Source organism: Penicillium crustosum (assembly GCF_028827405.1).
Source record: "Penicillium crustosum strain IBT 35664 chromosome Unknown utg000001l_segment0_segment0, whole genome shotgun sequence".
Classification (NCBI taxonomy): Eukaryota; Fungi; Ascomycota; class Eurotiomycetes; order Eurotiales; family Aspergillaceae; genus Penicillium; species Penicillium crustosum.
In genome coordinates this window covers 2203852-2217019 of record NW_026623122.1, presented here as the reverse complement: position 1 = coordinate 2217019, position 13168 = coordinate 2203852, and the positions used below count along the sequence as shown (strand labels likewise).

Below are 13168 nucleotides of genomic sequence, written 5' to 3'. Positions count from 1 at the left end.
TTGGCCAACCTTGGGAGTGCCCCCCACAGAGCAGAATCTTATCAATCAGTGAATGATGCTCCCCAACCTCATTCCGAGCGAGGGCCGAACAGCGGAACTTTCGTGTACATGACCCGATATGGAGATCACCGCCGCCAGTTAGTCACAGAGCTGTCTGTGACGTGCGTGTGCAGAGACTGACGGTGGAAAAAGTGGGATGTATGGAAAGAAGTCGCCGCCATTGGACACACTCGCTTCCCTAGCGTTTAGAGTCCCATTTTCGGCGATCCGAAAAATCGATCCACTTTTCTCAATTATGTCTTTTCAGTGCGATCATGGTGAAACTCATCATATAAACTGACTTGATGACGCAGTTTCGTGAGATTCTTGCAGCCATCAAGGACCCCTAATTCGCTCTTGATCCGCTTAAATGGATTGCAATATAGAATCAAAATCATGAGCCAAGTGGATTTCAGCTAAAGCCGATCAATGCAGAGCTCTCAATCTGCAAGGGACATGAAGTCTATGTTGATACCTGGAATATCTCCAATTCTCTAGCATTGAATTCACAAAATACCCATAGTTTCTTGTTCCATTGAAAGTCAATGAATCGTCGAGACAAGTAGTGCATTTCCTTCCATTGACGAGATCAGTTTGGCCTCTTGGTACTGAAAATTTCCAAGAGGCAGGCCTAGTGAGATTATGTATGTCGGAGGGGCAAATCCAAAGAGTTATCATTCCCTTCAAAAGGTTCAGCAACATACAACATTGTCTCACAGCTCCGTTAATCGAGGAGCTCCGTCTGATGGAGGAACAGAATGCTTAGTCTGCACGAAGACCTTCTGCATACCCATCTCTCGCTTATTGAAACTGGCATACAATTTCTCCATGTCTTCCAAGCGGACCCGGTGGGTCACCATATCCAGCGGATTGATATCGTTCGTCTGAATGAGGTCCATGAGGTGCTTCCAATACTTGTGAACAGGAGCCTGCCCATTACCCATAAGGTGAACGCCTGTCTGCATCAGAGCCCCAATGTTGAAGTGGTTGGTCTGGGAATGATTGTTAGATACTTAGCTCGTCCGAAAATCGGTGGACTCACAAAACCGGCATAGATACCCGTCACCCCAACATGGCCGAACGGCCGGACGGCAGTAATCATCTCGTTCAACAACTCTGAAGTATCTGTCTCCATCCCAAGCATTTGCTCAAAGTAATGTGCCCACCCTTTAGCGTATTCACCCGCTGCACATTCCAAAGCAACGTCGGGTCCACCCTCGACCATCTTTTGCAGCTGTGATGTCACTGACTCCCCTTTTGGCAGATCAGCGAAGTTGATCGTCTCAACCTTTGGCACTTTAGTCTTCACAAACTCCAATCGCCATGCACCATCACCTCCATCGATGAGTATGACTCGACTAGCTCCATGGTAGAAGCTGAACTGTGCACACATCTGCCCGATCGGTCCGGCTCCCCAGATAGCAACAACATCTCCCTCCTTCACACTGGTGTCGACCACGCAGTGCCATGACGTCGCTATAACATCTGAGACATAAAGTGCCTTCTCATCTGGTACTTCGGCTGGAATGGAAAGCAGGTTAACGTCGCCGTATGGAACTCGGATGTACTCGGCCTGGCCACCTGCAAACCCACCAGTGAAATGGGAATATCCAAACATGCCTGATCGCAATTTAGTGTGAAGCTCGGGGCCATCAGGGCCAAGTGAAGTGTAGATCGGCTACTCTGCTCAACTTACCTGCAGTTCGTTTCCCATATAAGGCATTGGCCAGAGTATTCTCGTTGGTCTTGTCGCATTGAGAATAGTATTCTCTCCGACAATTCCTGCAATTACCACACGCAATCGGAAAAGAAACGACAACTCGTTCTCCGACTTTGACCTTCTTTGATTCGGGCCCTATACTGTCCACAACCCCACAACATTCATGGCCGAGCACGTCGCCTTTCTCTAGCTGAGGAATGACGCCTTTACTCACCACAAGTGTGTCAGTCTATTCGCTCACCTGGATGGTTATAGAAATATCTTCATACCGTGATACAGGTGAAGATCACTACCGCAAATAGTGCTTCCCGTCACCTTGACAATGACGTCTCCGGGGTCGATCACCCGTGGCTTCGGCATTTGCACTAATCGCAGCGGTCAGCAATGTACAAAGGCTTAAACTGGCAATTCCCTCTCTCGCCTACCAACTTTGACTCGGTTCTTCCCTTGCCAGGTAGTAGCCTGGATCATCTCTCCGGTCTCCACTCCATGTTCATTGTCGTAGCTAGATACGTCAGTGGTGATTGTCGCATTATCACCATGGCCGAGAATCTTCTCTGCCAGGTTAGCTGCCTGGGTCATAGCCATTTTTGATATTTTTGAGGATGTGTATGGTTGTGTGTACTGTGGGAGGTGACAGGAACTTCCAGCACATTCAGTGTTTATTCTTATGGTGTTCCTTGGCATTAAATGTTGAAACTCCAGGCTTAGCTATCAACTGACATCACCATGATGTCGAGCGTGCGTCAAGAAGAGCTTTTCTCGTATAATGAACACGATATCCCTGGCATTCATGGAGCAATTTCAGCCTACTGTCTTTGCACTTTTCTCCAGACCCCGCGTTGTTATTGACCACGGCTCACTTGATCTGCGTGGTCGCCGTAAAATTATGGACTCTCATTGGATTATAGGACTTGGGAGGGGAGTTTGTGGGAATCCAATATTTTCAACCAAGTAAGAATGAAAGCGTCCTAGTCAATTCTTTGTTGTATCATATTAACCCGTGAGGGTTGATGATGCGCAATAATCGTAGGATATATATCGGGATTTAATGGTAGAGAAATGGTATATTTATGAGGGTTCTGAGATTACTTGACCTTTACATAGCTCGAGTACAGATATCAGGGAAACCCCGGAAGCATTATATCCTTACTTAAATGTTGTCTTTGCAGTGCCAGAGTTAGTAGAATCAACCTGGTAGCAAATGGCGTCATAGGGCTCAGCTTGATGTAGTGATTAATAGGTCCGAATCAAGCATTTACCAAACCAAATATATTGTGATAAATTTAACAGCCTCACTCTACTCCGTGCGGAGTATAAGTAGCTACATTCGGGTACTATTTGACCTATAAGAAAAGAACATGTAGTTGTCATACGTGAGTCAACAGCACTGGCAGCTGAATCCGCTATCACCGGACTCGGCGATAAGCAAGGGGCACATCCACGGATCAGGTACCAGCCCCCCGTCGGGACTCCGCGTTTTCCCCTCACGAGTCATTCTCTCCTCCAACTCTTTCTCTTTCTTACCCTCATACAATCCAACACTCTATTTACAATATGACTAGAAAATACAATACGACCCAAGGCCTCGATATGCCATGGGCCTCACAAATTTCCGCCCAGCTGCCCAGCGCATTCATGCCTGTACCTGCAGCACAGCCAGTCCGAGCTCAGGCACCGATCGCCGATGAAGCCATCCGACCCGAGGATTACTCTAAACCATACTGCGAGTTCATGACATCCAATCCCACAATTTTCCACGCCGTCAAATCATTCTCCAAGCAGCTTGAAGAGCATGGCTACAAGCACCTCTCCGAACGAGCGGTGTGGACATCGGAGCTGAAACGAGGCGGCAAGTTTTACACTTCCCGCAACGGCAGCTCTTTGATCGCTTTCAACATTGGCTCTAAATATGAGAGCGGCAATGGTGTAGCTATCGTTGCTGGTCACGTCGATGCCTTGACTGCCAAGCTGAAGCCCGTGTCTAAGCTACCGAACAAAGCAGGCTTCCAGCAACTCGGCGTTGCCCCGTACGCTGGTGGTCTCGGCACCACTTGGTGGGATCGTGATCTTGGTATCGGTGGTCGCGTGCTTGTCCGCGACCCGGAAACTGGCAAGGTGGAGACTAAGCTGGTCAAACTCGACTGGCCTATTGCTCGCATCCCTACCCTCGCCCCCCATTTCGGTTCACCTGCAAATGGCCCATTTAACCAGGAAACCCAGATGGTGCCTGTCATCGGAGTTGACAACTCTGATTTGTTCGGAAGCGCCAAGACCGAGTCCAGCGATGTCAAGTTTGGCACATTTACCTCCACCCAGCCTGAGAAGCTTGTGAAGATCATTTCCAAGGAGCTTGGTATCACAGACTACAGCACTATTGTCAACTGGGAATTGGAACTCTTCGATACTCAGCCCGCTCAACTAGGAGGTCTGGAGAAGGACATGATCTTCGCCGGTCGCATTGACGATAAGCTTTGCTGCTATGCTGCACAGGAAGCGCTCATTGCTTCCTCGGATAGCACATCGCCCGGAACCGTGAAGATGGTTGGTATGTTCGATGATGAAGAGATTGGCAGTTTGCTCCGACAAGGTGCTCGGTCGAACTTTATGAACAGTGTCATTGAGCGGATTGCTGAGGCCTTCGCGAAGGACAACTACGGCCCCAATCTCCTTTCCCAGACAGTGGCCAACAGCTTCTTGGTGTCATCAGATGTCATCCACGCAGTGAACCCGAACTTCCTTAATGTCTACCTGGAGAACCACACGCCCCGCCTCAACGTCGGCGTGACAGTGTCTGCCGACTCAAACGGACACATGACTACAGATAGCGTCAGCGAAGGTATCCTTAGGCGAGTTGCAGAGCGATGTGGGTCAACCCTGCAGGTCTTCCAGATTCGCAATGACTCTCGCAGTGGTGGCACTATTGGGCCCATGACCAGTGCCCAGATCGGCATGAGGGCCATTGACTGCGGTATCCCGCAGCTGAGCATGCACAGTATCCGGGCGACTACCGGAAGCTTGGACCCCGGTCTGGGTGTCAAGTTGTTCAAGGGTTTCTTCGATCACTACGAAGAAGTCGACAAGGAGTTCGCCGATTTTTAGTTCGGTAATTTTGCTTTGCTTTAGACAGTATAGACCCCTTCCCCCTTTTGTGCATGCCTGCTACAGGCGGGTTGTCTGTTTATTCTATGCTTGAGGCGTGTATTGGACTACAATGAAGTGGTTTCATCCTGTGACTATTGCTCTTCCAACTCTCGGTGTTGAGTTGTCTGTTTGATTCGATTGCTATAACTCGACTATCTATATATCCAAGAATTTCCACACCTACATTCCACATTATTATATCTTTAAAATGACATAAGAAAAATAAAAGAGAGCATGTACCCCACGGGGTGATCATGACCTGACAGCCGCCAGGCCCAACGAGAGTGCAACTCTAACAAGAAAAGAAAAGAAAAGAAAAGCTCCGACGGGTATATCACTTTATACTCCAAGCCACCAACATGACTGCACAAGTCATTCAAAAACCAAATGCGCGGCTATACATCAACAGACTTTTAAAACGGCACTGCCAAATCTGCAGGCAAAGGACGAGGACGCGTCACCCGCTTGGGACGAGGCCCAGGAACCGAAGTAATCTGAGCCAATTTCTTCTCTTCCTCTCTCGTCCAGCGCTTAAGACTAGATCTGAAACCGGTTTCAGGAACAAGAGCGAGAACCCGCTCTGGGTCACCGGCACCGTATTCATGTTCTTCACCGGGTGCGCCGAGGGTAGATGCATTGTCATTCCAGTCGGAGTTGCGTTGCGTTGTGTCACCGCGGGTGGGACGGCTGGCGTTGAAGGTCGATACCATACTTGGGAAGACGCGAGCGATGAGGGGTTTCAAGGTTGGTAGACAGGCGCAGATAATGCCTGTGTTGCATTCAATGGCGGACCAGGATGCGGCGCCGACGTTGTCGTCTGGTTTGGGTGGTGTTAGTTTGGTTCTGGGATAGGGCTGGGATATGATACGTACAGGTGGGGTCGGTTGAATCGGCGATTTTTTTTAGGCTAATTAGACGGGTGATGCTGGTGATGCAGACACTATTGAGTGTTAGGTTAGTTAGTTTTGGGACAGTTAAGGTCTGAGCTGGGATAACTCACAAGCCACCTAGAGCAAACATGATCATTAAAGCGAGCTTTTGTTTCCGGGGCAAGTCGACTGCCATCAGAGCCGGGATGGGGATGATCAGAATAGCAACATCCGTCGAAATATGCATACTGGCATTGGAAAACCACAACTTGGTTTTGTCCAAACAGTAGCCTTGGATTGAGTCGTCCCAGAATTTAGCGACGGGGATGCAATTGAGAAATGCACTGATCACTGCCCATGTGCCATAGATTGCGAGGATGGTGATCATGATCCAGCAGACGACACGCATGCGGTGTGTTGGGAACACTCGGAAGTACTGCATCAGAATTGAGGCTTTGGCGCAGAGGACGGCGGCGTTATAAAAAGGAATGGTGAGCCAGAAGGCCTATTCGGATTGTTTGGTTAGATGTAGTTGATAGCCGAGGGGTCCGGCTTAGGGCAAGCTCACCTTCATTTGTCTCAGGAAGATGTTCGGTGGAATATCCTTAAAATGCACACCCATGCCACTGACAGCTTCGACAATGTCGAGAGCCATGAAGATGTATGAATTGACCTATGCATCTGTATTAGTATATCACATTCTTCGATATCAATCACCCAACTTACCAGTGCAATAATGACCATCCAGTCATTTGCTTCCACTCGATTCATAAGTTTTATACGAGTATACATCCTCATCCCCACGAAGCAGGTCGCCAAGGCCGTGAACACAACGCTTACAATCAAGCCCTGTGCACCACGGGCAGACATAAAGATGCCGTCATTATCTCGCCTAAAGATCGCATCTCGAATGTACAATAGATCCATCGTCATACGACCTTGTGGCTTTGGGGGAAACGAAGGGATGGCTACTCCTCAAAAGAGAAGATTGCCCGGGGGAACAGTCTAACGATCCGATCAATAGGCGATCTTGATCTAATTAATGACTGGTATAGGGCACAAAGGAGTGATAAGAGAACAACCTCTCCACTAAGAAGTGAAAATTCCAAGAGGATATCGTCGTATTATAATCCCAAGCACATAAAAATTATGCGCAACGTCGCCATAAACAATCCATGCAGCCCCAGAAACCAAACGGGTGAGGAACGAATCCACTATCCCTTTTTGAGAGAGAGACAGTACTGAGTTCCTAAAAGATCAGGCATTTTCTCTCTCCTCACTCCTCGGATGGGCGGGTTAATGCTTTTGACGCGAGACAGGATCCCCGTCTAAAAGGCGTGTTTGCAGCAGCGTGCAGCGCAAGGGGTCCCATACAACGAATCGGGTACTGAGTTGGCCCCAATGGACTCGATATGTACCTATGTTACTCCGTACCAACTACACTTCTATACGATCATTCTTTGTTAATTTTCGCTTTTGTTGTTTTTTCTTTTTTTTAAACTCTTTGAACTTGGTTGTGGCTGCAATTTACATGGGGATCAAATATAGTTTACAGGGTCTTTTCATCTATTAATTTCCCACACCTTATTTTGAGACCCCAGAAACATTTACCCCTTCCGTCTCACTTCCCTAAATGGTTCAATAATTAATTCCAAGCTATTCCTGTCGATCGCATATCGGACGGTCGGCTCAATTTACTGACTAAATATGAACTGCCTATGTTGGTGCACTAGGTATAGGCTATTCTTGCCTTGTTTTGTTGATTGACGCACGGCAATCTATACTTCCACGGACTATCACTCGGCTCCAAGTTACTGGGATGCTATAGTTATACAATACTCAAATCGATTCCAAATCACTTTGAATATGACATTATGCAAGACTTGCAGACAGTGTTTACTTGCAGGTAGCTCGGAGGCCATTTCATTTGACATCCGATCAATCTCCGACGGTGACACCGAAGAGGCATTTATAGCAACTGATGATGACGAGATCCGGAACTATGCTATCTTGGAGTGAGCCAACCATATATATCAGTCTGGCTGCTTATGGAATCTGTCATTAAAGTCAGTCCACGTGTGGAAATTCGCTCGGCTGTAGGGACTAGTGTGAGCTTGGAAGTGTCAAACCTATTGATTACTAGCTTCTAAATCGCGGTTATGCGCGTCACTTTGGGTTATAAGTCAATTCTCATATTTATTTCTCAGGCATAGTCCAGTGCGGCGATAATTACCAGGCAATAAAGGCGCAATGCAAACGGTCATGATGGAGATGGTCGGTAAAAACCTCGAACCCAAGCTGCCGTGACACTCCAACCAATGTCGATACATGCCCCTCTCGTTCTGCCCCTCATTTTGTTACCTTGGAGATTTGGAGAATGGTGAGAACAAGGTCTGGTCTGTCTTATTAGTTGACCGAGAAACGAACACCCCATTGTAGACACTGTTTCATTTTGCATGTTAGGGCTATATTAAGCTCATCTGCTTCATGTGCAAGGGGTGCCCGATTTATTGCCACTGAACTATCCCGTATGCGACAAAATTACCTACAACTAAATGAACAGAGTGTCCAATTAAACATCAAATAGAGAGGATAAAATCTCCTATTTGTTGGAATATCTAGCCACTTCATTCGATAATGGCACAGACCTTGTAAGGGATAACCATGCCCCGGATATTCCCTCCCGAAAAGCTTCGTTTGTCGCAAATATGGGGGATGTGCTCGATTGCTCAACCTGCTAATTGTATTTTGCAAATGTTTCTCATACAAAGCACATTGGTCTCAGCATGATTATGTGACCTCGACTAGTGGCGTCTCACGAAATCTAAAACTGAGGTGTACCCACGCAATTCGGCTCGTGGCAATGCGTCAAATTTTTGGAACAATTCAAGAAAAAGCAATTAACAAATTACATTATTTGGGCTTTTCACCAACGGTGTGTAGCCAGAAATGACCCCTGCTAAGGTGGCGTTGGCTAGTTGGCACATCACATACAACGATTAGGGCTATTCGTTTGAGACACGAGTATCGATGGTTGATCATCTATCGCAGGATCAAAGAAACATGGCTTTGAATTTCCAGCTGCCGCATTTTGAATCCTGTAGTGGAACACTCATATATGCAATACCTCTTGTCAATATGCAGGGCGCTAGGCTCTACACTTGCGCTGTATGCAGGTTGCCTTGCTTGCCGAGTTGTCATGGCAGCTCGGTAACTTGAATCTTGCATTAATTTATAATGTACAATCTAGTTCTTCTTAATATCGGAGTGCCACCCCAATATTTATGTACTCAACTTAACCGAGTCTAATTTGGAGATTGAAAACTTTATCGCTCTAATAGGTAAGAGCTAATGGGAGCTAAAAAACGGTTATTTTGTCGCAATTTTGGGCCATTTGATACGCCAAGATGGCTCTATACCTTCTTCAGTCAATGGTGACATAGGGTAGGTTGATTTCTTTACCACCCCTATATATTTAGGCACCCATCTTACTGCAGCTGGCCGGATTCAAATTAGGATCGAGATAGCTCGATTGGATTGTATTCCTCGTGCATTGGCCGCTCTCGTAGATTTTTCGATGATTTCGAATCTACAAACGCCCAAGGTGAGATGTCGAACACCAGAGCATTCTATTTGAGCAGCTTGTTATCTAGCTAACAAAGCGGCGTCCACACAACTTACGTGCCATCAGCGGAAACCCCTCTGAGATCACTGTGGGCTGTGCAAGCTACTTGGACCAAGATGACAACTCTGTTCTAAATCAGGCCACTGCTGGTTAGAATGCGAGAAGTCATCATGGTTCCTTACAGCCTGCAGCAACTCTCTTTGCCATTGTCTTTTTTTCTAATTTCTTTTCTTCACAAGGACCTCTGGGATTTTGGTTAAGACTGCAGGTTGAAACATGCAATGTCCCTATTTTATGTAGGGAAGATCACATATCCACAGAGAGACAGGTACAATACGCAAGATTTAGGGTAATAATCTTGGACCTCACATTGGTTGGAAGCTGTTTGCGCAGAACCATGGAATATAGGTTCTCTGTTGCGGATATAGCTCTTATGGAACTAATGCTGCTTTGAGAGACGAACAAATTCGGTTGGCCTTGAAATTTTATTTTATGTTTACTATTTACTCAGCCCGGGGAGGCATCGGTAACCCATTGGCCTGGTTTCCAACATGTGCTGCTCTCAACATGGCGGTAATTGGGGGTTATTTCCTCCTTGAAGTAAGGATACTGCCTGCTGAGGCCTAGAGGGATTTGTTACTAGATATTGACCTCCGCTATGATCATAAAATCCTCTTATCCGATGAAAATTATTTAGGCATTTGAATGTTGTTGAAAATATATTCACAACATTGGCGTTCCGGTCTCCATTTTGATCAACCCATCTCCGCCTCAGCATACAGTATTCCATACTCCGTACAGCGACCTCAATATCAAACAACAAGAGAATAGACTTACAATTAAAGCCTTTTAATGTCCAATTATACATTCAAAGATGACCATGTAAAAATGCAGGACCTTGGTAGATTTGGATAGGCGATAAGATAGACCGATAAGGACGCACAGGCCACTGTTCACAGAGAAATTTCATTTCCACAACTCGGCCAATTCTATCAAGTCGACAACGATCTCGTATTTTCTCATTGTCGATCAGTGGGAATAGTCCTAATATACAGGACAATATGGCAGACACTACTGCCGCATCCACCAAGCCCGTCCACACAATTGTGCTGGACGCTGGCCCGATTCTTAAGAATACCCCGCCGCTTTCGACCCTCCTTGCCCAGTGCGACGAAATTATCACCACCCCCTCCGTGGTAGGCGAGATCCGCGACCCCGATGCCCGCGCACGTGTCGAGACCCTCTACCTGCCTTTCTTGAAGCAGCGATCCCCCACACCTAAGAGCTTCAATATCATCAGCGAATTTGCTCGCAAGACCGGTGACCGTTCTGTCCTGAGTAGAACCGATATTGAAGTCCTTGCGCTTGCCTACGAAATTGAATGCGAAAAGAACGAGGGAGACTGGCGGTTAAGAAGTGTTCCTGGACAGAAGAAAATCAATGGAAAGCCGCCCGTGAAGGAGGCATCCGAGGAGGCTAAGCCCGAGGAGACCAAGCCTGAGGATGCGGAGGTGGAAGCCATTACGGAGGGAGTGAAGGAAACCACAGTCGCAGATGCCCAGGAGGAATCTCCAAAGGAGGAGGAAACTGCTCCAGCTAATGAGGCTGACGAAGTCGCCGAGGTTGCGGTTGCGGTTGCCGATGAAGAAGAGAAGGACGAAGATCAGGATGCGGATGATGCTGCTGATTCTGATGACGGAGAATGGATCACACCCTCCAACTATAAAAAGCGTCTTGCTGAGGACGAGTCTGGGACGGCGACTCTTACCGCCGCGCCCAAGACAATGCAGGTTGCGACTATGACCACTGATTTCGCGGTATGTACACCCCACACAACATCTGTCTTTCGCCCAATTGCTTATTCTTTATAGTGTCAAAACGTTCTCCTGCAAATGAACCTCAACCTTTTGTCCACCACCACCCTCCAGAAGATCCAGCATCTTCGAACCTTCATCAAGCGCTGCCACGCTTGCTTCTTGACCACAAAGGAGATGAACAAGCAGTTCTGCCCTCGCTGTGGCAAGGATACTCTCACTCGTGTCTCATGCACAACCACTGCCAACGGCGCGTTCACAATGCACTTGAAGAAGAACATGCAGTGGAACAAGCGCGGCAATGTATACAGCGTCCCCAAGCCGATTGCAGGAAGCGCGAATGGCAAGTGGAAGGGCGGCGGTGGCCAGCGAGGATGGGGTACCGAGCTCGTCCTTGCCGAAGATCAGAAGGAGTATGTCCGCGCCAACCAGGAAGAAGAGCGGAGGCAGCGTCGCGAGCGTGATCTCATGGACGAAGATTACCTGCCTGGCATCTTGACTGGCGAGCGCAACAGGGCTGGCGGTCGTACCAAGGTCGGTGCTGGCCGCAATGTCAACTCTAAGAAGCGCTAAACGTGCTGCATGGATGACTTTGCATCTTGATTACATGGGTTGGAGTTTTGGGGCATGGAAAGAAAAAAGTTCACTTGGTCAATGCCACTGTCATGGTGGTTGTTGGCCTTTTTATGAGGAATGACCATGTCTTGTCTTGTGATTTACCGTTGAACATAGAATATAGCCAATCCAGAGGGGCTTTTATGAACATTTTAACAAAATCCTTGTTGATTTCCTAGATCAGGTATCGTATTCTCTAGAATATCTAGGTGAAACCCCGAATAGATTATCCAAGGATAGCAAAACAAGTATGGACATCTCAGCCATCCGTTGACCACAAGAAAAACACCATTCGCCAAAACATGGGCTATGCCACCCGGTAATTCATTTTTCCCAGTGTCGATCCATTTAAGCCTTAGCGGGGGTCTCTGAACGATAAAATGTCAGTTTTCGGTACTTCTGAGGGAGCGGAGGTCTGTAACGAGAGATGCGACGTACCGGCCTGCTGGGTGAGGAGAAGGTTGTAACGCTTCTTCAGGGTGACACGGTGACTGTGGAAGAGGTCAGTTTCCAATGCTTCCATTGTGCGGTTCATAGAAGGATATTACTACTCACCGAGAGTACTTGTCATCGGGAGAGAAGCGAGCGGGGTGGGCAGACTTGGTGACCTCGCCGTTCAGGACCTATAATTGCCAAAAATTAGAATCATTGGACAAAGTTGAAATTGTGATCCGAGGAGCCACATGTTCGCCGAGCAACGACAGTGACCCCAGCGCAAAAATTCCCATACCTTCTTCAAGGTGTAAACACGCTTGCCAGCGGTATCGAGGGTGTACTGTTCGTCAAAAAATTAGTGACCGATCTCCGGGCGGAGCTGCAGATTCGCTCGTTTCGATATCGCAATGAAACATACCATAAGATGCATTCTGTAGAGAGCAATATTAGCACATGAGTAACAAAGACCACTTAGAACATGAATTAGAAACTTACTTGGCGGTATTGATGAATTGTCCTGTGTTAGTACTTGCGTCGGCGATAAAGTGGAGGAATTTTTTTCTCGACGAGGAAGAGCTCGGACCACACCGCTTAGTCACACTGTCCTTTTTAAACGGAGCTTTCAACCGCAAAATTCTCTCTTTTACTCTCGCATCTGAGCAAAGAATGAATATCTCTTAAATGACTTTTGAGCTCTGTTAATGTGCAGAGCCATGGTGGATTTTTACTAATTGACACTTGATTCAGGTTTTTTTCATACATACAGAGACTTCTAGGTAAGATGCTACTCAGCTCTTCTACTGCACTCCCCTTCAGCCCACCCTCCACCTCTTCGGTGATGACACCTTTTATTTAGCTCAGGCAGGCGACACTTTGATTTCTAGTTGCCTGTCGATGATCCGCTGAA

The 13168-nt window shown here is 47.3% G+C and overlaps 5 protein-coding genes across 5 annotated transcripts; 2 read left to right on the top strand and 3 right to left on the bottom strand.

The window, feature by feature from the left end:
• Positions 1-752: 752 nt before the first annotated feature.
• N7487_000839 (zinc-dependent alcohol dehydrogenase) lies at positions 753-2347 on the bottom strand (the record flags this gene model as incomplete). The annotated part of the gene is made up of 5 exons (XM_056868587.1): positions 753-1031; positions 1082-1659; positions 1736-1963; positions 2029-2124; positions 2185-2347. The coding sequence occupies 5 exons, from the start codon at positions 2345-2347 to the stop codon at positions 753-755; spliced, it is 1344 nt and encodes a 447-aa protein (XP_056733371.1).
• A 969-nt stretch (positions 2348-3316) lies between these two features.
• Positions 3317-4861, top strand: N7487_000838 (M18 family aminopeptidase; the record flags this gene model as incomplete). Its single annotated transcript, XM_056868586.1, has 1 exon — positions 3317-4861. The coding sequence occupies one exon, from the start codon at positions 3317-3319 to the stop codon at positions 4859-4861; it is 1545 nt and encodes a 514-aa protein (XP_056733370.1).
• Positions 4862-5316: 455 nt separating this feature from the next.
• Positions 5317-6699, bottom strand: N7487_000837 (uncharacterized protein; the record flags this gene model as incomplete). Its single annotated transcript, XM_056868585.1, has 5 exons — positions 5317-5720; positions 5776-5843; positions 5904-6277; positions 6341-6445; positions 6499-6699. The coding sequence occupies 5 exons, from the start codon at positions 6697-6699 to the stop codon at positions 5317-5319; spliced, it is 1152 nt and encodes a 383-aa protein (XP_056733369.1).
• Positions 6700-10458: 3759 nt separating this feature from the next.
• N7487_000836 (rRNA-binding endoribonuclease) lies at positions 10459-11784 on the top strand (the record flags this gene model as incomplete). Its single annotated transcript, XM_056868584.1, has 2 exons — positions 10459-11214; positions 11269-11784. The coding sequence occupies 2 exons, from the start codon at positions 10459-10461 to the stop codon at positions 11782-11784; spliced, it is 1272 nt and encodes a 423-aa protein (XP_056733368.1).
• Positions 11785-12174: 390 nt separating this feature from the next.
• On the bottom strand, positions 12175-12976 carry N7487_000835 (H/ACA ribonucleoprotein complex subunit NOP10; the record flags this gene model as incomplete). Its single annotated transcript, XM_056868583.1, has 7 exons — positions 12175-12194; positions 12265-12317; positions 12382-12449; positions 12557-12601; positions 12680-12692; positions 12757-12861; positions 12948-12976. The coding sequence occupies 7 exons, from the start codon at positions 12974-12976 to the stop codon at positions 12175-12177; spliced, it is 333 nt and encodes a 110-aa protein (XP_056733367.1).
• Positions 12977-13168: the final 192 nt, after the last annotated feature.